Source organism: Sebastes fasciatus, chromosome 16 (assembly GCF_043250625.1).
Source record: "Sebastes fasciatus isolate fSebFas1 chromosome 16, fSebFas1.pri, whole genome shotgun sequence".
Classification (NCBI taxonomy): Eukaryota; Metazoa; Chordata; class Actinopteri; order Perciformes; family Sebastidae; genus Sebastes; species Sebastes fasciatus.
In genome coordinates, this window is record NC_133810.1 from 3,536,392 (window position 1) to 3,562,827 (window position 26,436).

The 26,436-nt window shown below is 41.2% G+C and overlaps 1 protein-coding gene across 8 annotated transcripts in view; it reads right to left on the reverse strand.

Moving 5' to 3' along the window:
• The window catches only part of sgcd (sarcoglycan, delta (dystrophin-associated glycoprotein)), a 618,307-nt gene that overhangs the window by 399,211 nt on the left and 192,660 nt on the right, over window positions 1-26,436 (reverse strand). For all 8 annotated transcript variants that reach the window (XR_012590425.1, XM_074611818.1, XM_074611822.1 and 5 more), the window contains one exon: window positions 19,935-20,120. Coding sequence is in view for 7 of the 8 variants with exons in the window: in XM_074611818.1 (XP_074467919.1) it covers window positions 19,935-20,120 (186 nt within the window). In the remaining variant the exon portion in view is untranslated. The remainder of the gene's footprint in view (window positions 1-19,934; window positions 20,121-26,436) is intronic.

Sequence of the window (26,436 nt, forward strand, 5' to 3'; positions counted from 1 at the left end):
TTAGCCACCTGATGCCTCATTAGCAGAGCCTTTGTGTGTTTTCTATGTTTGTGTTTTGTGAGTGATCAAACATCAACTCATAAAGACGTGTATGACCGACAGTATTTATAACTTGTGAAGCTGAACTTGTTTGTTAGGTATTTTTTTTCTATCTAATGATGATACGAGTTTGTTTCTTTCATCAAAACACTGTCAATATCAGACGCGATGTTCAGACCACAGCACTGACAGTGTGATGGATGGATCATTACTCAGTTTAAAATGCTCAGAGACACAGTTTCTTGCCTCCTTAGATCTTGAACTTGTCTTGAACCCATTTCAACTTTTCTTTTTTTAAATGTCTGCTGTCAGCCAATCGACTTGGACCAGGAGGTAGAGACCAAACCCACTTACATACACTCCCACTCAAACAAAGTAATGTGGACTCATCTGTCATTAACAATGAAAGAACAAGTTGTGACTCTCACTTTTGGAGAACAAGAAAGTGGAAAATAGAGAAAGTTGCTGGCATTCAGGTGAACTAACTTCTGGAAAAGACTTGAAATTCGGAGGACCATCAGAATGGATCTCTAGTGATCCATCAATACTGAATCTAGTCCACTAGTCTGGTTCTGCTAGCAACCCAGTATCATCATGTATTAGACCTGCCTATCCACCAGAGGACAGCGTGTCAGTGTCACGTTTTGCCTCGCAGAGACGTGAATATTACACGCCTGTATTAACATACAGTACCAGCAGCCTACCGTGGTTAGGTTAAGGGGAAAACATCATGGTTGGGCTTAAAATAAGTACGGAAACAACGTAACGTCACTATAAAACACACAAGAAATGTAATTTACGGACCTTACAAAACAAAACACCGGTCTCGAACACTGGTCTCCCGCTTGAAAGTCCTGTGTTTGTTGGACCCATCCACCTCCATACCTACCTACCTACCCACCATAACTGATCTTTCTCACTTTATATACTATACAACTAGCTCTGAAGTTAGGCTTCCGTTACTACACAACACGTGACAACCGTCACTTCATTACATTGCACATTCATGCAGGCATGTAATGTTTTTTTTATGCTGATGATTAATCAGTATTAGACTACTAATGCAAATCATTACTATTTTTCATCAAATAATCTACAGTATTCAATTTATAGAAGAGATTATATTTATAATAATATAATAAGCTACTTAGCTACTAATTACTTAAAACATTATATTGCATATTTAAATGGTAATTTCCTGGACATTGACTAATCGAGTGCTTGAATTGGACCAGTACTGGCACTACCATGTTAGATGTCTGTCCAGCTACTGTTACTCATCACTCAGTGCTGCCGTTTCCTAATGAATGTAAGTGTATCAGGGGTACATTGTTAATAGTTTGTGCACATGGAGTACCGCATTTTGTATTCAAAATTAGTAATTCGCTCCCTCGAATTAACAGTTCTTGCGAATGATTTGTGCCCCTGCTGGTTTTAATTATAATTCAAGCACTCGACTGATTAATCCAGAGCTTGAATTGGAATCACCTGCTTATGACACGCTGTTGTTGGACAGACTAGACGACAGTTTGAGCCTCCCTGACTCTCTAACCGATGGTTCAGGTCTTATCTGACTGGTTTTTATGATGGCTGAGGTAATTACACTTCCAGGAAAGTTCACATTTATATGCAGTGTGCCAGAAGGCTTTATTCCTTCCGCTGTCCTTTTTAATCATCATATGCTCTGTTTTCGGCAGGTATGAGTTAGCATGTGCCAGAGGGCTAGCTGTCTGCTGGCTTTCACTCCCACCAATCACATCGGCAGGTGATTTCACTGACGAGTCCCTCTCGTTCGAAGGTGTGCTAATCAGCGATGGAGTCATTTGTTGGAGTGAAATCCTGTAAACGCTCAGTCCTACACAGCAAATGATTGTCCATTCAGGTCCTCTTATCAGGGCACAAGAACAGATTGATTTCTTCTGATGACAGAGAAAATTGGTGTATTTTTTTTTCTTTTCAACTAATGAGGTGGATCCAAAGAACATCTTGATGAGCTGCACTGAAGAAATCAAACTGTGGAAAGCACAAAAGTTCTTACAACAAACCAGCCCAGTCACCAGGAATAAGAAAAAGTTGGCATTGTACGTTTCTGCAAAGCACGGATACAAATGTGGATGATGTTTTGCATTTGGTCAAATCAAGTGATGTAGTATATCAAGTTACCGTGATTGAAAGTTATGTTATATAATAACGAGTATAAGTTACGTGGTATAATGACGAGTATAACAAGCGACCAACTCCAATAAGGGCGGGCAGGAGGAGTGGTAGATGGGTCAAACAAACACAGGACTTTCACCCAGGAGACCGCTGTTCCTGTCCCGTGTGCAACCAAAAGTCAACCTTGACGTTATGCGCATTATGTAATGTTACGTAAGAAAGTCCACTAAGGGCGGTTGTAATTTATTCACGCTAGTTAAGTTGCTATGGCATTATTTTAACACAAACCATGACCTTTTTTCTAACATTCTTCTTCACGTTCTCTATACGTTACCCAGAGCATTAAAATAGCAGCAAACAGCTATTTGCTATGTGCTTTGTGCATGTGAGCGTGCCCCACTGGCTAGCTCGCGGTTACAGCTGATAACGCCGTCCCGACCGATGGGGTCCTTGCAAAAGCATGTCACCCATATATATTATTATATACAGTATATATTTTAAAGGGATCTGATCATGTGACTGGTCAATTACAGTGATTTAGAAAGATATATTTCCATATTTTATAGATTGAGGATATGCGTCCGCTGTTTGCTGCGATGATTAGGTACCTAGTTTTTTACTGCAAATGGGTGTGAACTGTGTTTTAATGTCTTGCCATGAGATTGCTTCTCTGTTCTTTTAATTTAATGTGTAACGTAGGGGATCTGTATTATGACTTAATTATTATGATCATATTTTGGAATTTATGCCCTTCCAACTATTTGTTGTTAAGTCATCCATCAGTCTAATTACCGTGATACCCAGCAGTAGGAAAGTGTACAAATCTTCATTGTGTTTATTTCAATATGTCTTATTAAACCCCCCCCCGATGATTCATTCATAGGCATTAAACAGCAGGACCAAAATTAAATATTTTCTCAGCAACATTCAAATATCTCTCAGCCAGCAAGTTGCCAGACCATTCTTTTGTCACCTCCGTATGTTTCTGTGTTTTTTATCTCTTCATGTTTTGTAATTATGCATTTTGTTGGATGCCTTGCAGCAAGCTAATTTTCCCACTAGGGACTATAAAATCTTGAAGTTGAGCTTTATTAGTCATCCCCTGAGCGCTGAATTCATGAAGTTAGCAGACTCTGCCTCAAATGTAATTAGTGTCTTTGCCTGTAACTCCATTTCACACTTCCTAAAATGCGCCGCATGCCTATTGTCCCTCTCTCATTATTCCTTTCATTTTGCTGAAATGAATTGCACGTGAACTGTGAAAACAGCCTGCCGACGGTCTCGGGGTCGACTTCTATTCTCTCTCTGTCTCCCTCATGGCTCTTTCTTCCATCTCTCTCTCTGTTGACCTTTCAGTAAAAGGCTGCTGGAGGTACTGAGGTATAATTGTCCCCAATGAGAGCCAGTAACTCCAATCTCATCAACAGCATAGGATTTAATGTCGCCAGCAGCTAATTCTGCATTCTGTCGGCCGGCTAGTGGCAAGAATGGGCTGTTTGGATGCAGCTTTGGACTAATTCACGGGGGAAGAGTCTGGACCTGAATGAGCAAAACTGCTGGGAGGCCTGACCTTGGCTGGTAATCTAGTTCTTTTATCTGGTTCACTTAAATTTGTTCTCAAAGCCAAAGTTCCACTTTCTTTTTTTTTTTTACCACCGCTATCTTTATTGGTGTTGTTTTGGCCATCATTGCCATGAGGTATGACAATGATTTTCTTCCTAACATCATTGTGGTGACCCGGGGTTGCATTAGAGTTGACCTCAGTAAGGCATTATTATTGAATAGCTCAACTACTTTTTGCATTTTGGATTTCAGATATCAATATCTATAAACAAACATTCAATTTACAAACAAATAAAAATGAGAAAATCTCAAATTTGGAAATGGTTGACATTTTTTATATAATACTGTACATGACGATAAAGTAAATCTAATTGTATCTTTTGTTGAAATTTGTAAAAACCCACACATTTGGAAGTTGAACAACCCTTGCCATTGCAAAATAAAACTAGATGCATGGGCAAGATTGCAAAAGCATTTATGCAACAGAAAAACATAACTGCATGAATTTTTTATTTACTGGTGACTCATTTATAATGCATTGTGTTTTCCCTACACATATGCTGGAAAAGTCATTGTTTTGCAAGTCTCGGGTCATGGCTATGAAGTCCTGAGTCGAGTTCAAAGTCAACACCAAAAACTCCCAAGTCGAGCGAGAGTCGTAAACTTTGTGTTTCACAGTTGCTGTCTGCTGGACTGGACTGCGAAACATGTTTCCCAGTTGCTGTCTGCTGGACTGGACTGCGATACATATTTGCCTCCTGCTTATGCAACATGATTGATTGCTGTTAAGATTGATTAAAATTATATCTGCTGTCAGGAATGAGGGGAAGAGTTGATTCACTGCACACTTTTTCTTTAATAACATAATGATTGTTATCGTTTATCTTTCGGCTTGGGATATAATGTCAAGAAAGTCAGAAAGCCAAACGCCGAGTGAAGTTTTGAGGCATTGCTTGAGTCTTAAATCACCAGATTTGTGTCTGTAAAATGAAGGTCAGAACTGCAAAAATAATAAAATTGTAAAACCACACATTATGACAAAGTAACAGCCCTTTTGTAGGATTACAAAACACCCACACAGAAAAACCATGAAGTTAATGGATTATATAAACATGGTCAGTGAATTCATAGTAATATCTGGCCACCAGTAAAAAACAAGCTAAAATGGGGACATAGTTATTTTGCGTAACTGTAGTCAAAAGCTGTTATCATCATCATAATCAGCCTGCCTCTCCTCCTCCTCCTCCTCCTCCTCCCTCTTCTTCATCTTCTCTTTCTTTGACTTCTCTTTACCCACCCCCTTTTTCCATGAGTGAAACCCGTGAAAAAAGCTTATCAGTGTTGCTCAGAGGAAGGCAGGCTGCAATCAGAGGGAAAATTACTGCTCTTTCTCCTGTCCTCATCCCCAACAATCTGCAGCAGAGCCAGGGATGTTTATCTACCGAGAGTCTTCATACGCATTATGATTGAACGGCTATCTGCAAAACAGAAAATGGTCTCATATTGTAGCTTGTCTTTTTTTTTTCTCCCACACACACAAAAATAGGTATAATTGCATAGGTTTCCGTGACAAAAAGGGATGGACTAAAAAAAGTAGAATGATTCAAAGCCCTAGCCTACATTTTGGAAAAGTGCTGCCTCCTGAAAGTCAGCAGTCAATACCTGAAAAATACACATGATACAATACACACTTATCCTCAAAATGACTTCAGGTGATTTTAGCTGCCCATAAAATGAGAAGGCAGTAGCACAGTCATGAAATATATCCCATTTTAGATTGAAACCTCTCAGTTATTTTGTTTGAGGAATCACTTTGATCACACGGTTGGCGGTTCGATCCCCTTCTCTTCCTGTCCGCATGTCGAAACTCCTTAACGCTTGGGACTGGTTAAATGCAGAAGTTGATTACATGTGTGTAACTGGTCCAGTAGCTGCAGACGGCAGCCGTTCACAGGCTGCAATGTAATCCTATTGGGGCAAGCTGGCATCGTCATTTACGTCCACTAATAGCACTTTTTTTTGCCACGACTGTTATTATGAGTGTTTGATATTATGGAAATAATCTTAAACTTAAGGAGAAGTCTCGTTCTGAAATCTTGCGAGGTGAAGTGTTGTTTGATGTGTTGGAGCATTAGATGTTTTGTCTTGGAGTGTTAAAGCGTAGCTTAGTGTTATCTAAAAGATTTTCAATGTCATGGCCGAATATTTAGATGATTTTGACAATGTGTTGAGTCCCAACCAAGTGGCCACCTCCTCTGCTGAAAAAATTAAGCCAATTCGGAAGTGACAAAATCTTCAATTCCTCAAACGGCCACTGGAGGCTGGCTCCAAAAGCGAGTCAATCCCTGCCTCAGCTCCACCGACAATCCATCTCGTTGCCCATTTTTAGATTAGTTGGGAGTTAGACAGAGTCGGCACTGACAACATGACGACTGACAGAGCCACCAAACTTTGAGCTTTCCAATGGCTCTTCAGAACAACGTCAAAAAGGTGGGAGATATATTGGATGTGTCCAATATCACTCCATATTTGCTATATTTAGCCATTTCTTTTGAGTGTCTGAAACCTGTGCGTAGGCTTTATGAAGTGGCCTAAAACATCCCCACTATACCTTTAGCAAACAATCCCACAATGTGTTGCATTTTAAGGCATGCAAACATATGTGTAAAAGTCATACAACACCCCACCTGTCAGTGATGACTCAAAATGATGATGATTCATAAGTGTCAAAACTGTCACTATAGAGTAAACTACTGGGCCTTAACTTGGTAAGAACACTGACTGAGTGAGTTAAAGCCGACTGAAGTCTCTCCAGCTGCCGCTGTGCTGCATACAGATCACTCTGCCCCATAAACCAGCACAACAAGCACACACAGCTGTGTGTGTGTGTGTGTGTCAGAGTAACAGGGACTGACATACTTGCGTAGCTTGTGTGTGTGTGTGTTTGCCGCTGAGCCATTAATATAGGTTGGCACTCCTCTCTCAGATTACAGGAGGAGGTAAACATCTCAGCAGCTCTGAGGTCATCTCCTGTCCTGACTGCTTACATTACAAACCATTTCAAAAGCTTCTACTGTTTTATCAGAGGATGGGTCATCACATAAAGGAGAGGTCATGGCAAAGTCTTATTTTATATAGGCTTCACCCTTCAAGAGCTGCTGCTACTGAGTCCATCCCTGCTGACTGAAGCCTTAGTGCAAGCATCTGTAACCACATGATGTGGGTTCAGAAGTTTGCTGCCGTGGAGTGTTTTAATGGCGTACCGGCATATAGTGAGCTTACACACACAAAGACAGGTGTCTGAAAACGTAAGCCAAACAAGAACAATTTGGTTTGTCAGACGGGATACAAAATACATCCTGATTTTGTCTATTTGGATGGAGGCAGAGAATACTCAGAGGCAGATATCTCAGAGCTATCTGCATGGCTATACCAGGGGTCTGCAACCTGCGTCTCCGGAGCCACAAGCGTCTCTTTGGCTCCTCTCCAGTGTCTCCCTGTGGATTTATAAAAATGGAAATGAATAACTGTTTTTGTTTACATTTTAATTTTTATTTGTCATTGTTGTAGGTCTATGGTACGACGGTACGATGGAGTATTAGGGCCACGATTTCAAGAATAAAGTCATAATATTACGAGAATAAAGTCAGAAGTTTAAGAGAAAAAAGTCGTAGTATTATGAGATATACTATGAGATATTATAAAGTAGTAATTTTACGTGTCATGACTTTATTCTCGTAATATTAAGACTTTTTTTTCTCGTTAACTTCATTTTTATAATAAAACAAATTTTGTAAAGTTATGACTTTATTCTGGAAATCTCACTGCATTAGACTTACACTCACCGGCCACTTTATTAGGCACACCTGTTCAATTGCTTGTTAACACAAATAGCTAATCAGCCAATCACATCACATCACGTCATCTAAACGTGGTGAAGACGACTTGCTGAAGTTCAAACCGAGCATCAGAATGGGGAAGAAAGGGGATTTAAGTGACTTTGAACGTGGCATGGTTGTTGGTGCCAGACGGGCTGGTCTGAGTATTTCAAAAACTGCTGATCTACTGGGATTTTCACGCACAACCATCTCTAGGGTTTACAGAGAATGGTCCGAACAAGAGAACATATCCAGTGAGCGGCAGTTGTGTGGACGGAAATGCCTTGTTGATGTCAGAGGTCAAAGGAGAATGGGCAGAGTGGTTCGAGATGATAGAAAGGCAACAGTAACTCAAATAACCACTCGTTACAACCAAGGTATGCAGAATACCATCTCTGAACGCACAACACGTCCAACCTTGAAGCAGATGGGCTACAGCAGCAGAAGACCACCCGGTACTAGCACCGGCCACTTTATTAGGTACACCTTGTACCTAATAAAGTGGCCGGTGAGTGTATATGCTATATACCTAGACTATAAACTCACAATACTCAAATGTTTTGCGGCTCCAGACAGATTTGCTTTTTTTTTTTTGCCTAAAATTCTTCTTTTGATAGTAAAGGTTGCTGACCCCTGCTATATACCATTAGAAGTAAGTAAAAGTATTTATTTTTAGGTGAGCCGACCCTTGAGCCACTTGACTGCCAAACATATTGTGAATTCCCCGGTTGACAGAACAACCTTGCATATTCCATTATCCCAACGGAGTCTAAAAATGGCAGCAGCCCTCACTACAAATTCACTACGACCTTGCCAAATTTCTTGCTGAAATCTGTATTCAGTAAACCAGCAAACATGAATAAACAACATCCGACATTGAGCTTTTGGGGAATTGGTGAATGCCGGTGGTTTGGATGAAGAGGGGAAGGTCAAGCTCTCCCTCTGGGCCCCGGAGAGTCAGAGTTGTTGGCACTGCCGGGCGCCGCTTTGGCCTCTTCTGGGACTCTGGGAGACGGAGGCTCAACGGCCCGATGTGAAGCTGCTAGAAACCTCCTACTGTGGGGTTCAGCTCCGTCTCCCGGGAGCAGCGAGCCGTATCACGCAGTCACAACAGTTCACCTCTCTTCACTTTAAGTACAGGCTCCGGTGGGGAACCAGGTAGAGAAAATGGAAAGTGTTTTGAGCTTTTTATCCCTCCCTCCCCCTCATTAATCTCTCCCTGGCAGCAGAGACCAGGCGGACCGTCCTGGCTGTTTGTCCTGTTAAAGTGCTCTGCAGTAACAAAGTTAACTCCTGCAGTATCTGCCAGTGTAATGGCGTTCTGTAAGTCAACCAACTGCTTAGAATATGTACTGTGTGTACAGTATGATGGATGTCTGAAGGTACTGGAAAAGTTTCTAAAATGTTTTAAATTATATTATTGTGTTATTTTGCTACAAAATGCAATCTGATGAGTCAGCATTTCTTACTTTTTCTTTATGTGGTGACATGAGTCTTACTTTCAATTCTAAGGGGGCAGAAATGCAAGAGAGAGAGAGACTTTCATGTTTTTATGTAATCTGAAGGCCACCGTAGGTTGTCTGTAACGCTTGGAAAGGGAGGAGTGAGCGAAGGGGTATTCAGTTGGTTGCAATTTGCAACCTCACTGCTAGATGCCACTGCATACTACAAACTGGTCCTTTAAAGGCCCCATATTGTAACAATTTAGATTTTCATGTCTTTTACATTATAAAGCAGGTTTAAGTGCTATATAAACACTGTTAAACTATCAAAATGCTCAATGTACGGAGAAATACACACAGCCCGTATTCAGAAATTGTGCATTTGAAACAAGCCGTTAGGAATTCTGTCCATTTGTGATGTCACAAATATGCAATATTTAGACCATTACACAGTTTTAAATGCCAACCTTCTAAATGTGTCCCAGTTTATTTCCTGTTGCAGTGTATGTGAATAACAACAGCTGACAGGAAGTAAACATGGACCCAAACTGTTGCCCAGCAACACAATTCCATTGCAATTCCATTGAAATGCACTAAAACGGAGCGTTTCAGACAGAGGGTCAATACAGGCATATTCAGGCCGACAGTATGAGGAAAATAAAGTGTTTTTTTTAACATTACAGCATGTAAACATGTTCTAGTAGAAACACAAAACACAAGTATGAACCTGAAAATGAGCATGATATCGATAAGGTTGAAACATTAGTAGGGACTTTGAGTATTTGTGTTTGATTACCCTGAAAGCATCTTGCATGATGCCAAAGTATTGCGCTTTCATTCCGTACTTGTTTTTGCGCCAGTTCTGTTCCCGTTTCTTGGACTGACTTGTCCATGTTTTAAGTCCCCTTCATCCTCTCTATCTCCCTCCAGAGACCACTACCACATGAATGCTAAAAATGCTTCACTAGAAGAAAAGCTGCTGCAGTAGGAAAGCAACTCCGTCCCAGCAGCGATATTTAATTATAGATCTGTCCTGTCTCTTCGTCTCTGAAGACGTGTTACTTCTGATCCTCTAGTCCAGGGGTCAGCAACCCGCGGCTCCGGAGCCACATGCGTCTCTTTAGCTCCTCTCCAGAGGCTCCCTGTGGATTTATAAACATGGAAATGAATAACTGTTTTTTTGTTTACATTTTAAATTTTATTTATCATTGTTGTAGGTCTATGGTACGACGGTACGACGGAGTGTTAGGGCCACATTGAGGGAACATTTTGAGAATAAAGTCATAGGTTTACGAGAAATTTCTTTTTAATATTATGATAATAAAGTCATAATATTATAAAGTAGTCATTTTACGTGTTATTTTCTTTTTTTCTCGTAAAGTTATGACTTTATTCTCGTAATATTACGACTTTTTTTTCGTAAAGTTATGACTTTATTTTTGTAATATTACGGCTTTTTTTCTCGTTAAGTTTTGACTTTTTTCGCATAGTGTTACTACTTTTTTCTTGTAATAGTTCGACTCTTTTCTGGAATTACAATTCCTTCATCACAATGCTCAAATATTTTGCAGCTCCAGACAGATTTTTTTTATTTTTCTTTTGTTCCTAAAATGTCTCTTTTGATAGTAAAGGTTGCTGACCCCTGCTCTAGGACAATCAATCTGCTGTTTGAACTGTACATCCTTACCATTATTATTGCACGTTTTTCATATTTGTAAAGTTCATTAAGCCACCTTTGACTTTAAATAAATGCTCTGATATCTGTTGTTCATCACCTCTGTTCATTCATCATTCATCATATGTCAACTATGTCCGTTTTGATGCCTTTAATTTCTGTTGTCATGTGTCGTTTCTTGCTTCAAGAGCACACAGTGAGTACAGCTCGAAATATATGGGAATTTATGGGGGAGAAAATATAAAAATGCTGCTGATTGTAGGCTGAAGTTCCACAAAAAGTGATGCTACAGAACGCGTATTTAGTGATATTTTTATTATCTGATTTTCAAACTTTTGGACTATTTACTTTTTTATATAAATACCCTACAAAACTGAGTCTTAAGGGGTGTATTCTGTACATCACTTGCTCATCTGATCAATGGTTTGTCATGCTAACAGCAGTGAATACATTTGATCAAAACTTTAGGATTTTTGTTCATGAAAATGAATCAGGAACCTACAATCACAAGGGGAACTAGCCCCAACTCTGTGATTGAATCCAGTTTTAGATAGAGGGCAGATAAATGCAGCTAATCAAGAGGAAAGCTGACACTCAAATGTTAACAGCACTGAAGTCCCACCGTTCTATCAGCTCCCTCCTCTCTCTCCAGGCCACTTCTCTGGCTGGTGAGCAGGCCTGGTTCACTGGAGTGGAAGGACCCGGAAGGAAGGGCAGCCAATACATCACCCCCCCGCCTACCCCCTCCTTTTACTCATTACCACTCAGACTCTGGACCGCCATGTACATGAGGTGCAGCCACTTAAATCTGTCTCAATCTGAGAGCCCCCGGCTGACTCCGCTGTTACAACGAGACTATTTAACATGATGGGAGGCTGCAAATGCAGCCGTATGAGCTGTAGATCTCTGGAGACGGAGGCGAGGAGTAACACACTCACTCTCTAGAGCAGAATACATGCTCATAAGCCGCTTTCCCACTGGACAAAAAAAAAACATTAACACCTACTAACATCTGGCTTTTGTCTTCAATAAGAAAGGTTACAGTCGTCATTCATTCCCGGGACCGATGACTCTGCAGTAGTAACGGGTATTTATCGTCTCCAGCTCCGATCGGCAGTGATGGACACATGACACCCGGGTGGACATGCTAACTTTCGCCCCTTTTCTGGTGCGATGCTATGTGACGCACGTTGAAGTGAATATAATAAATATCACAACTCAGCCGGCGCGCACCGGCCCTCACTTTCATTGCACCACGGGGTCTCGCTTGCACTCTCTGAGCGTGCGTTAGACTCCTTGGTCTGTGTTTCAAGACGGGTCAGGCGGGTTGCAGACATCGCCGCAGACCCCTGGCCCCTTTTACGTGGGCCGAGCCCCGCCCTGGGGGCATGATGATGTGGTTGGGGTGCACTAAGGACAGTCCGCCCCGGTGACACTTTGTCCACGGCCCCGGGAAGCACCTTCGCCCCGAGCCTTCCCAAGCCGACCTAGAGCTGGTCGCGGCGCACCGCCTCGTATGCGGGACTCCCCAGCCTGCTGTGTGTCGCTCACACCCTCCAGCTGGCTGTTAACGAGGGTCTTTTGGCACAGAGAAGTACTTGTATCGGCGAGTACCCAAATGTAAGTACTTGTACTTGTACTTGGTCTGAAAAAAGTGGTATCGGTGCATCCCAACTGTATACTATAATATAAAAAAGGAAGTAACCACTGTGACATTTTCACTTATTACTAAAACTGCTTCTGCTGCCGTCCGGCACATCTGTTAGGTTGAAGTGAAAGTACACAGAAAGGCCAGTGCAACGGCACAGCATACTCGCAATGGGAAAGGAGTCTACCGCCTATTTATATCTGTTTTTTCCGTGTTTAAAAAAATGGGAAAACGGTGTTACACAGCTGCACGTCAAACAGCAGACAGTAATTGTATTTACACACAGACATACCTGCACCAACGCACTAAAATAACAATCACAAACACACATCAGATCAAAGAATGACTTTACGACTGAAGCTACAGATCTCATATATCATTAAATCCAACCGGCACTTCACTTCTCTCCCACTACTGGAAACCTTCTGCAGATCTTTCACAAGAGGATAGAGCTGGAAGACTATCTATTATCATATTATTTACTGGATTTGGAAGACTGATGCATTGGTTTTCTTGGAGGTTGACTTTTCAAATAAAAAGAAAAAAGACCTTTTGGAAACCAGCAGTAGCCAACAGGGGACACCAGCTGCATTGATGCTGTTGCGTTTGACAGCATAATAAAAAAGAACATGTTGGGGGGGGTGAAATGAGAGTGGCTGCTCTTAATTAAGAGCAATCGGGAGCATTTTAACCCTTCATTTTAAATTTATGGGAATTCTATTAACTTTTAATGACTCTTGTGCCCTGAGCTCTCTTAGTTTCTGACCCCAACTATGAAGGGCAACTGCAGGCTCCCGTCTTACTGCTACTGCTTTAGCCTTAAGAGCTTCACTTAATTTACTATAGAGATGTTTAGCATTCCACTCTGTCTGTCTGACAGTAGGTCATTTGCTGGAGTTGCTGTGCTGTATGTGTGGGCTATCAGTGTCAAGGAAAGTTAAATGATAGTTTCCTGCACTATAAATGTACTGTAATTAATCATTTCACAGAAAAAAATGGTGTTTCATTAAAGCAAAGAAAGTTTTAATGTGCATCATCAATGCATTTTAGTAAATACACACATATATGTACAGTGTATATTTGCCTCTAATCCACAACGCCACAACAATTGGATGGATCAATATTATGAGTCACTCTACGGTTTCTCTACAACTTTTCAGACATGTAAACTATGGAAGCATATAAACCACAAATCATTTGAGCGAGCACAAAACAAATTCTATTGCGGTTCAGTCTGCAAGTCAACATTTCAGAATTCGTAAGAGCAGAATTAGATTTGCTATCCCGATCACGTGCGAGCTTGTTTCCTGGGCAGGTTCTGATAATATGAGGTCGGATGCTTGCCAACCATTTTTGACTAGAAAGCTGCAACAGGACACTTCTGGAAGTTAGGGTCATAATGCTCTTTGTATCCATGGTTATAAAGTGCCACTCTCCCAGCTTTTATTTTGAAAGTAGAGAGAAGGATGTAACACCCTCACTTCCAGGTTGTTCTACACTCAATGGATTCAGAAAGCCAAACGTGAGAGTTAGCAGCTTTAATAATTACATGCAAGATCATTTCTATTTCATGCTCAATTAAACAATTCCTCTACCAATAGTCATTTACATACATATGAGCATGTCAGCAGTCAGGTGCATAAGTCTGCATGAGTCTGTGCGTACACAATTTGATCACACAGAAACAGTTTGCATGCTTTGACACATCAGCGTATACTGTATGTGCGGATGCTTCTTGATGTTCTCCTGCGGTGTGCTGCACAGTCCTCCCAGTAACATCAGCTGATAAGCTGTTGACGCATGCTAATGCAGGTTTCTGAAGAGCCGTTTGTAGAGCAGAGAGCTCTCAAGTTGGACTTGACACACATTAGCTGAAAATACGAGTGGAGAGCACGGCCCCGGAAGGAGGAAACACAACACAGCTAATGTGTGTGAGCATGTCTGTTTCTGGTCTAATAACCTGCAGCTGCAGAAAGAGGAGCAGGATATTTGACAATCTGTTGCTCTTATTTCCATAAAATGGATTATGTTTGTGGTTATTTTAGCACCTGCTAGTAAATTGGAACCCTAAATAATATACAGTATAATAATACACGATGCTGGCTACTGTAGCAGTCCCACTCTATGCTACATATTGCATAGTAAATTAATAATAAAGAGTGATTTTGTTTTGTAGAAAAAGAACACACTGCTGTTGTTAACACTACGAAGGATCTACAACGAGACCTGAACCCAACAGGTGAGTCCAGACTGGGTTCAGGAACATTTTCGAGTGCATATTGTGGGTTTGAGAATGAGACGCTTGACGCTGGTTTAGGCTTTGGGCAACAAAATGTTGTTTTGTTATTACGGACTAACTGTTTGTTCCTGAACCTCTGGAACTCCCTCTGCCAGACTCGCCATACTCAATTCTTGGAAAGCAAGGACTAACTAAAAGAGGAAACTAGACAACAACAAGCTACAGTTCATCGAGGGACCAGACCCCAGTGAACACACATTAATAGTTCACTGGTAAAAGGACGTAGTTGTCGGGGCGACCTCTGTCTCCCCCGGTAGAGCGTGCGTCCCATATCGGCTGAGTCCTTCGCTCTGTGTCATCCCCTCTCTCTCCCTTTATCTTGTCATTCTCCAGCTGCTCTAATAAAGGCAATAAAAACCCTAAATAAAGGACGTAGTTGTCCGTCCTAGAACCAAACCGCAAGGTTATTTAGACGTGTAGACGTAGATGAGAGAGGTTGTTGGCTGAGGCCTGAACAGAAGGCTTTGGCAGTCCAGATGAGATAAAGACACTGCAAGACCATCTTAAAAAAAAGAAGAGATAAAAGTATGGCATGAAGCCAACGTTCTCTTTTTGCCCGGCTGCACCGGTGAGGTCAGAGGTCAGAGGTCAGAGGGGATTTAATGTTTTTCTGGAAGACTTTTAATCCGGGTGGATGTGTACAGTGTTTCCCCCGTATGCAAAAAATATGACCGGCGCTGCTGATGTTTTATTCATTTAGAAAGGAGAGATGAGCGAAGAGGGCTCCGTCTTATCTCTTTAGAAACACTATACGGACGCTTCATCCAGATCAGTTCACACACCTGTGAGTAAAGCATATAAACGAGAAACTTTGCGCTTACCCGATAATGTATAATCACAACGATTACAACAACAAGCACCGGGGTCGATGCCAACAATGAAGCAAGCGATGCTGATCACGGATTCAGGATTATCAGTAGCTGAAGGGAAAACTGTCCTGTGACTTCATGTGAGTATAGTGCACAGTAATATTACAGCAAGTGCTTGATTTGATGTGAATATGCAAGAAACACATAATGATGCAAGTTAATTTATTATCTTTAACAAAAAGAGTATTTCCCTGACTCTTGAGACACCTCATATGTAAGCTCGACAGACATTTACCTGCTCATTGCTGTGCACAAATGTACTGTAGCTCTGTACTTAGGCCTCAAGAGCCCTTCTGGTTCTGGATTGTTGTGCCAAATAATTTTGCGCATGCTTAACACGCGTGTTAACGAATCACCTCCGCTGCTACAACTCCATCCTAGAGGGAAACCCTGTGTGTGCTGATGTGAAATCACATTAATATTTCAAAAAAAAACTTTTGAAATCCAAGAGCAAACACATTTAATGCAGATTTGTAAACTTTCCACGTACACATATATACTGACATCACTGTACGATTTGACAACCACACAGGTTACATTTAGTTCTACGGCTTTTTATGGCAAGTAGACTCACATCCTCCCACACACACCAACACCGTTCTCCCTGGTGTCCACCGCTTGTCCATATTCATTATTCACACTCGTCTGTGTAATTGCAGTCGGTGTACAGTAAATATTTAATCTCTTCATACCTCTAACATCCCCCCCACCTCCAGCCTCCCTCCTCCACCTCCCACTCGCTCAAAACTCCTTCAGTTAAGCTGCTTTGAATACAGGAATAAATCTACAAGCATCTGCTGATCTCATGAACGTTCACGGATTTTTATCGGCTCGTTTATAATATTGTTTCAGCGGGCTTCTTTCTGGACTCATCCTTCATGTCCCACATCCTTAGAATGACTTCAAGAGATATCAAAACATCCCATAACCACAGACTGTACCGCTGTTCTGGGTGTGGCATACCCAAATTGCACTTTGGCTACAGAGAGGTAAGTCTGTGTGAAGGCTTGGTCTGGAGGAGCTGCAGTATTTATTTCTGCACAAACGTCCAATGTACATTCACTAGATATTCTCAGATCTACAAACTCTTCTGCAGTGTGGAGTGTGCATGCATGCATGTGAGAGGTGGAGCGAGAGAGCAAGACCAAGAGCGGTGTGTGAGGGAAGGCAGGCAGAGGAGCAGAGGAGCACAGTACAGCAGAGACTCCGGCCCTGGAGACCAAAGCTACGGTCTTGTGGTCGGGGGGCTGGAGCAGGAAGAGTTGACCCTGTTTTGCACGACGGGCTTCACTAGATAGAACTTTGCGGTTTTGGTGCTTCCGTGTAGTTTGTGTTGGAACAGCGTAGCCAACGTGAGCGCGCATGGGACACCGACCCACAATGATTTATAAGAGTGTAAGTGTAAGAAGCTACAAACAGTACCTTTAATGGTGGCATGTACTGTATGGTGTGATTAGGTTGCTCCAAGTTTGCAAAGTGAAGCAACATGGTTTCTTATCAAAACCCCCCAACCACTATTTTTCATTACCACGGTTTGAGACTCCACTATTTTTACGACTTTATAATCTTGCAAATTTAAGATTTTTTTCTCGGAACTTGTTCACTTTAATCTCAAAAAATATTAAAGTTAATTTCTCGTAAACTGACGACTTTATTATTTTGCAAATTTGTGTTTTTTTCCCGTAAATGTGCAGCTTTAATGTCAGAGAATATCTGAGTTGTATTTGTTCCATGACACAGATGAGTGAGGGACGCCAAAAAAATGCAAAGAGGACTGATACAGAAGGTGAACCTGCATCCTGTCAATCCCTCCCAACAGTCACCTGGGAGTAGGCGGAGCTACACGCTTCCCTTTCAAACTCATTTCAAATGTTTTTCTTGTTCCGTAATCTGCAGGCAGACACGTTAAAAGCATTATAACACTCCGAGTGCGGTGCGCTGTCACAACACGCAGCTCTTCATCTGAGAAACTGCTCTCTGATTTATGTAGATCTCATATTAAAGCCCCGCTGCGAAGCAGACCTCATGCATTATTCACAGCAACGGCCATGTGGGTGTGTTTGTATGTGCTATATAAATGTGTGTGTACTTTGTTGCATCTGTATCTGACTCATCACAGGATTACTAAACAGAGAGAGACAGAGAGACAGAGAGCGGGGCAGACAGGGTAAGACAGACAGGGACGGGAAGTCAAACTGTAACTGGGATAATTTAATCATCACAAACATCTTTATTATTGTTCATATTCCTAACCTAATAATCCAAAGTACTTCTATTGGAGATAAATGCCTATTGTGCTTCTTTTATTGCTCATTAATTGACTGATTAAACTGACTGTATCCCCAGTTCATAAAACCTCAAACACCTGGGGCCTGATTTACACTGAAAGCAGCGTTTTATTTCCCCGTTCATGTTATTAAGAAGCACTTTGCAAAATGTGTTTTATTATGCAAACGCTATGAATGACATCCTTGATGTTTCCTGATGACAAAGCAAATGTGTAAGCATATTTCTTTCTTTGTGAATGCTGATATTTGACTGTAAAGCTGCAAAGTTTCATGCATTTAGCCTCAGTGTCAAACAGGAAATTGAGCTGTTTATACATTCAGTTTTGTCTGAGGAAGAGTTCGTTCGAAACTGAAAGGTCATCAGAACGAAATGAGAAGAACAAGACATTTCTGATGGAACTGTGGTGTCAAAACAACCCAGCAGTGATGACTAAGCATCAATAATGGAGACATATTATATACCAGCTACGAGCATTTCTTTTGTTTTGGTTTTGATGTACAGTAGCAGTAGCGTGGCGTGGCTCAGCGGAGAGGAGGAGGGTGACAGCTTCAGAGATGAGGTTTTATCCTTCTGTTCTGGTTCACTTAGACTAAATGCACCCCAGATGGGGAGAACAAAAGGTTTTTTTTTTGGGGTTTTTTACAAGACAGTAGATGAACAGTGAAGGAGGAGCAAAGGAAGAAGGAATGTAGCAGAAACAATGAAGATTGTAATTGAGTTAAAGGTTGATCAATAAAGCGATACGCAAGTATAACGCCAGTTCCTTTATTTTACAGTACTGTATTGAGGTCCTGCAGTGTGTGTCAGTATGGGAACATGTCACACATAATTTGGCTCACCTAGGCGTGCATCAGTAGTGTAGTGGTCGTTTATGAGGTGGGTGTACTACTAGGTAGATGGGTAGTAGGTTACCGAGGAGGAAGTGGGTATACTCTCCTATATTCCGGCTATTTGGCCAACATGTGGGTATACTGTAAACTGCCAAAACAAGAGGTGGGTATACCCCGTATACCTGTGTATACCCTCCACTACACCAAATCTTCAAACTGAAGCAGTTGTTGACCACTTGCAGCCAGTTAAGAGGAGTCAATGAGGGTATAAAACAGTCAATAAAATAGTTTTTTTCAAAAACTGTGAATCACTGTAACCACGAGAGGTCCTTCAGCATACAGTCATAAATGAGCACAAATAATATGAGGCTGATGAGTCCAGTAGTATGCAAGATTAGCAGTGGACAGACAGATACAAACTTACACACGACCGAACACATAATCTCCCCCCAGGCTTATATGCCTGCTGGCAGAGATAATTACACTGCTTAAAAATATTCTGAGCAGCACATATTTTTCAAATATGACTCTTTGAATTAACACAATTTGAATATCATCGCTCACGGTCCAGAGGAGGGATTTTAGACTTCAGTATTCGTTCCAATCACAGCTGCAGATACATACGACCTACAGGATACTACGGACATAAATACCTACAGTATACTGGCTAAAAAAAGACCATGAGATGTGTAGATTATTGGACAGTAGTAATTACTTTTTTCCAATGATTTGCATCCTGACGGTTAACACATTCACACTGAAGGTGTCATCACTCAAACACCCTACAATCTCCAGTCAGCTACTACAGAAATACAGAAAGCAACCTGCCAACACTTGACCACATAACCAACAAAGTGGAAGTGCAAAAAGTGTAAACCACTCATAGCCACAACTTTCACACATGAATGGCAACAGCAGCAAAAGACAAGCATAAGTGCATCGTGAAGAAGATCATCAGTGTGAACCAAATGTATTTCAGTATGAAGTGTAAATGTAATCTGGTTGTAGGAGCATCGAAAGACAGAGTGTTGTCGGAAGGTCACTGTTCAACATTTAATGAATTACCAGGAAAATGAGTATAGGGCAACTCAAATATTCATCACAGAAGAGTTCACATCGCTGTTCTCCATCGAACCGATCCCTCCATTGAAAACGACGACCGCTTTCTTGCAGCTACAATCGTTTTGCCTTTCTTTAAACTCCAATACATCAGCGCAGAATAAAAAGGGGCAAGAGGTGACTTACTATGCTGAAGTTCATGACCTTGAGGATCCAGATAGTTAGTGCCAAGTTGATCAGGATCAGGATCATCAGCAGCAGGACGAAGAAGTAAAGGCAGCGTTTCCTCCAGCCATATATTCCCACTTTGTACACTTGTGGTTTCTCTGAACTCTGGACATTGTTCCTATGAGTGCACTGTTCTTGGGTCATCTGAGAGGAAACACAGAGAGAGAAAGGAAGACATTAGTATGGCTGAGGGCAACACCATGACCTCAAAGACTCAGTCAGACTCTATCAGTATCGTTCTGGCACCTTTGCAGCCTCATTTGCACCGACTACGCCATTCATTCACACAGCTCTTATTGGGCGATTGGGCAGTTTGGGAATCAACACAGATGCTATTGTTTCGTCTGAAATGTCACTGAGAATTTACATAAAATTAAAGCTTTATTTGCATTTATCTGTTTAGCTTCTTGTTGGCAACAGGCTGTCGACACAACATCGACATATTGCCATCTTAGAAAGCTGCTGTGGGGAACATGTCAGCAAAGTTGCACATCCAGTAGACACAGAGCAAGAGTTGTGGTGAATGCAAGTCCAATATTTATTCCTACTTAAGCTCCTTCTCGATCTCCTGAGAGTAATTTATGTCTCTTTAGCTGCTAAATGTCCCATTGTGTTCACCAGCTAGTACTTTCTCTAGTCTGGCTGTTATGTATTCAGCCATTATTGCAACCCATTGCGGCCTCCATGCTGGAGCCACCCATGATTGCTTGGAGATTTGTGACTGTGTAGAAAATGACCTTAAGATAAGAGATGGGGAACATCTGAACATTAGCACAAATAACATGCCGTAAACATTCCTCTCACATTCTGCACCCCCAATACTGACCAGCCACTCAGTTCGGGCACGGTGAAAGACAGTTTAGTTAGCTATCGCATTGATTGATTGCCCCATAAGTGGTCTATAACTCCATTATGCCCCCTCTGCCCCACTGATGTGCCGATAGTGCCGATTAATGATGATTCTAATTGTCGGCCTGTGAAGACGAGCGGGCATTGTTCACTTCCAAGCGCCATAATAATGACCTAATAACTCTGTGGAAAAATACAATTTACTGTCCAGCGCGCTTTGGAGTGCGCATCTCAGACCACCAAAGCCAATCGCTTTTGACAACCACACACATTACCCGCTAACTGAAACAAATGGCACAAGACAGGGGCCCGGTGAGAAAGTGCTGAAAGCTACAGAGGAGACTCCAAAGCACCAGTCAGCATAAAAAAACAAAAAAAACAGGGAAATCTCATTGTGTACGGTCGGATTTTCATTTTTGTTTGACGGGAGATGCAGAGAGATGAAGAGGCATATCTCTGTGATGTCTAGGCTGACAGGAAAAAGGGAACTCAGTGCTGTGAGATGAGTAAACAAAGATAACTTCAAACTAGAAAGAAACTACAATTACCGCCTCGTGGTGCCTCCACGCCTCCACCAACCTGTCAAGTTGCAGTTCACATTCATGTCTGTCCACATTCACTTCATCATTTTATGCTATTAGACATTTGTATGAAATTATCATAATCAGCATATGAAGTATTAAGTTATGGCCAAAAATGTGCTTTGACCCTTGACCACCAAATTCTAATCAGTTTACTAAATTTCAAGAAATTCCCTCCAGTATGTATGGATGGACGAACAACCCGAAAACTATTAGGCTCATTAGGTTCCCCTAGAGGCTGCAATGTTCATTACACCCTGCAGTATGAAAGTCTTATGCTGAGTCTCAAATTGCGTACTTACACTTGCTATTTTGAGTGCATAAGTGCATTCACACTGAGAAGTATGGCAAAATGCAGTGCACTATAAGTACCGGGGTTGTATGTTCAATGAGGGAAACGGCCATCGGTGAGTACAACGACACACCTATTTTGATCTCTGAAAAACACTCAATATTGGCTCATTACAATCAACTAAATCAATCAGTTCCACCCTTTTGGACTGAGATTGTGCTCTTTAAAAGTCTTGACAATGCCAGTTAACTTATAAACTACGTTGGGTGCAAAATTGACATCTTGGTGTGATGGTTGTGCTTATGGAAAGCTGATAGAACGTCTATAACTAACCTGATGCTGGCGCTAGAGGAAAGGTCAGGGGGTCGTTGAAATCATGGTGAACTATCCTCTGTGGACCATGAATATATACACCCAACTTCATAGCTGTGGAGAGCATCACAAACTGGATCCAAGTAAGGGAAAAGCATCCTCCCTATCAAACTCATTCTTAATTAAGATCAACATGTTGTTTCATTATCACTCATCCCCCCAGAAGTATCTCGGCTTGATCTCACAGTTTAACAGCAGTACCCGATCCCTCAGGCTGTTTGTTCAGACTTATTCAAAATACAAACATGAATACAAAACAAACAGCGGCATGAGTCAAAAGGAACCCAGATTGTTTGTTCAGCTCTTTGGCAACATCCTCATATCCCCTGTGAGTGGGGATTAATAGCGCACCTGATCCTCTTTCTTTTATGTTTCCACCTGCGAGCACCTGCCACAGCGCAGACCTTCCAAACATGGCTGCAAATGGTGGCAGACACGCTGTGTTCACCCTGGAACTAACCGCTGTCCTGTCAAATCACCCCGTTTGAACAGGATCCAGTTCGGCTGACGGGGGGCGACTCTGACATTTGTTTACACCAAGGAGTTTGATAATGAAAAACCACACACAAGATTCAAAGACTGATGGACTGGTTTTTCCATTTCCTCTCACTAGATTTTTTTTTTTTTTCTGGTCTGGTGTGACAGACTCCGATAACTGACCCTGAAACTGATATGAAACTTCAAAACGAACCAGATCATGTCAGTAAAATTTGGTAAGCCGACGGCAGCAGCGAGCGGATGAAAAAAGTCTTGCAAAATTAATGTTTTGAGACAGCGTTTTAGAGAACAGCATTGAATAAATCCCTAAAATGTGAACAGAAAAGTGAGGATATATATACAACCTCTACTGGGTAGCATTTAGGATTTCTAGTCATATCTATTTTTCTATTAGTACCCTCACTGACAGCCTTGTGACAGATCTGCTTGTCTGTTTACCGTACAACAGCTCTGGTTGCACATTTCATGGCAACAATGCTGATATTTTAACAGAAGGAAAGAAGTCGGTCTGCCGGTCCAACGAAATGCAGTCGGTACAACAGTTTGTATTCAGAAACAAGATTACAGTGTCATAAATAATGCTCTTTATTTTAAATATATTCAAAGTGCTTTTGTGTAACCCTTCAAAAAATCTGTTTTGCAAAATTTAAATAGAGTGAACCGAAAAATGTCCTTGACGAAAGAATAAAGCAGAATAGTGCCGAGGCTGCCAAGCATCTCCAGGTGTTGCGGAGACGACAGCAGCAGCAGCTTGGCAGGACAGCAACACTCGCAGTGACACCAACATCAGTGTCAGATGGAGAGGAGTGTGCTCACGCGTTCATGTGTAAATGTGTTGTTTCTCAGGTAAGCCTTTATACGAGCTACACAAACATGCAGTTTAGTAATACTAGTGATACTTTTCTAAACATCCCTTCATGTGCAGAGTACATAAAGAATTTATGTGCGTATGACGGCTACCCCGTCGGAGTGTTGGTTGTGCGACTTCCTCAAATACCATACGTCGTTTGTTGCAAAGTTTTGAAGGTCCCATATTGTAAAAAGTGAGAGTTTCAGGTTTTGCGCATTATAAAGCAGGTTTAAGTGCTTTATAAATACTGGTAAACTATCAAAACGCTCAATATACGGAGAAATACACACAGCCCGTATTCGGAAATTGTGCGTTTGAAACAAGCCGTTAGGATTTCTGTCCATTTGTGATGTCACAAATATACAATATTGAGACCATTACACGGTTTTAAACGTAAACATTCTAAATGTGTCCCAGTTTATTTCCTGGTTTCAGTGTATGTAAATAACATCAGCTGACAGGAAGTAAACATGGACCCAAACTGTTGCCTAGCAATGCAATTCTGTTGCAATTGAAATGCACTAAAACGGAGCGTTTCAGACAGAGGGTGAATACAGGTATATTTAGACAGACAGTGTGAGAAAAATAATGTATTTTTCGAACATTACAGCAGGTAAACATGTTTTAGTAGAAACCCAAAATACAAGTTGAACTTGAAAATGAGCACGATATGGGTCCTTTAAAGAGAAGAAGAAGAGAGAACTTATCTATGCTGGCGGTGCAGCAACGCTGAGAACATGAACACTATAGTAACCTCCTTCTGTCTCACCATGTTTATTATGGAAATCAGAAGTTCTCAATTGAGTCATTCTGGCTTCGGCTGAGGATGATTTGACCTAGATCCCCCACAAAGTACACATTTGCTTACATAAGCGTACATGTTGGTTAAAAATAATGTATATCAGAAGTCTAGTCATTATCTTGTGTAAATGCTAAACCCTGAGGGGATGTGTGTTCTCCTGCATAAGACTACTGAGCAATATATCATCTGCTATGTGATTTGTTTTGTTCTTTCCCTTTCCCAACCTGCCTCCCCTTAATAAGCTGGTAAACCAATCAGCTTGTTTTACACATTTGGCTACAAGACACGTTCTTGAAGAGTTCCTCTGCAAACATCTTCTACCAACATTTGAATGTTCACCTCAGAATCAATGTTTTCCATAGGATAAAATATCAATATACAGTATCTGGTCGACTTGCGCACCAGTGTAATAAAAAAAGTGTTTTCTGATGGGTCTATATTGGTAGAACAACATCATTTTCCAGGGACAGTCACAGTGACAAGAAAACAATATCACCAAAGAAAATTGTTCTGATTTGACACAGCTTTGGTTAAGTTTAGGTACAAAAACAACTTCATTAAGGTTAGGGTCCTTAAAGTCTTTTACCCAATGCCACCAATCGGTGGCATTGGGTAAAAGAAACTAATGTTGACTGTCGATAGGAAACATGAAGCAAACCGCAGTCTCTCCCCAACAACATACCATTTCCTCCTTTGCTTTGATGGACAAGCGTCATCACTAGATGTCTTTGTCACTTGAACATAAATATAATTAGACTTAATTTGCTGAAATGGCTGATGCCTTTGTTTTTGTTGGGAGGACAGACTCAATATAAAAGCATATTACAGACATTATCATTGTATATATTATAGTTTTATTTCAGTTAAACGTTTTAGTTTCTTATTCAAAAAATTATCATAACATTTTATGTCCTTCATTTCTTTCAGCGGCTCAGATGTTCTTCGTTTCTTGGTTACTGAATAAACCTGATACAAGTGCTTCTTTATTATGCATGAGAGTGATTTAACCAGTGAAACTAAGGTTAAGTGCCCATTTGATTCTTTACTGGTTTCATTAGTTGGTTAATTAGTGAAGAGTGCACATGGCAGCTATGTGTGTGTTCGCTAACATGAAAGCATGTTATGCTTGCATAACGTCTGTAGCAGTATCTATGTCCATAATATGGAAACTTTATTTATAGCTTATAGTATATAGACATATCTATCTTTCTTCAAAGATGAAAATAAGAATGTATTTATTGATGTCTTGGTTTAGCTCATGAGTGCATCTTCTACAGTAGCTTAACAACAAATCCAAACACAATAACAAATCGATCATAGTTTTGTATTGTAAGTGTATTCATTGCTTGATTGGTTTCTTATTTCCACACATATACTGTATTACACTGTGGATCTACCTTCTCTCTCAAAGTGTATCATAAATCAAATAAAAACGTACTGCAGTAATGAAATATAACTCGTCTCTCCTCTGTGCTTTCTACAGACTCTCCCTTCATGCACAAAGAGTACTGATAGCTTTCCAATAAGCTCTTAGGGCTACAGGCTGACTGAGAAAAGAAAATGGTGTTTGGTTAGAAGCTAAATAATGGCCACTCTCATAAGAGTGGAGGTGTGTGTGTTAAGAAAGCGGAGTTGAAGAGCCAGGGAGGAAGAAAATGAGTGGCGAATTGGAGGCAAATCAAATCATCGGCCTTTTGAGTCCTTTTTTCCCTCCACTGCTGCGGTCCAATGGTGCCTCTTGTTCAGCCAACTATTCATTCAGAGAGCCCGAAGAAAGCCCAACGGTCCAAAAACAAAGTCTGTCTCTGATTAGAGAGAGAAATTAGGTTTTACAAAATGTTATTGGTTAATCTTGCTGCCAAATAGCCAGGCAGCTCCCCATTAGGACTTTTATAGACAACATGTGGATCGCTACCAGGACCCGGCGGCGGCTGCCAATGGATACGCCATTACCGGGGCTCGCACGCCTCCAAATGTAGGAATATACGAAATGGCCGACAGCCAGAGGCAGTTTATTGGCCGTTGTAATGTGTGGGTAAACAGAGGAGTGGAGGAATGTGATCGACTGACTGAAAAGTTACTTGTTGGTTTAGGGTCATTGAGCATAATCTCCAGTAGCTAAAGACAGAGGCGTTAATGAGTGTTAGCTCTTCTCTAAATGGTTTTAGGGTTTGTTTGGATGTACTGCACTAGTAGGCATGTTTCTCTCCTTCATA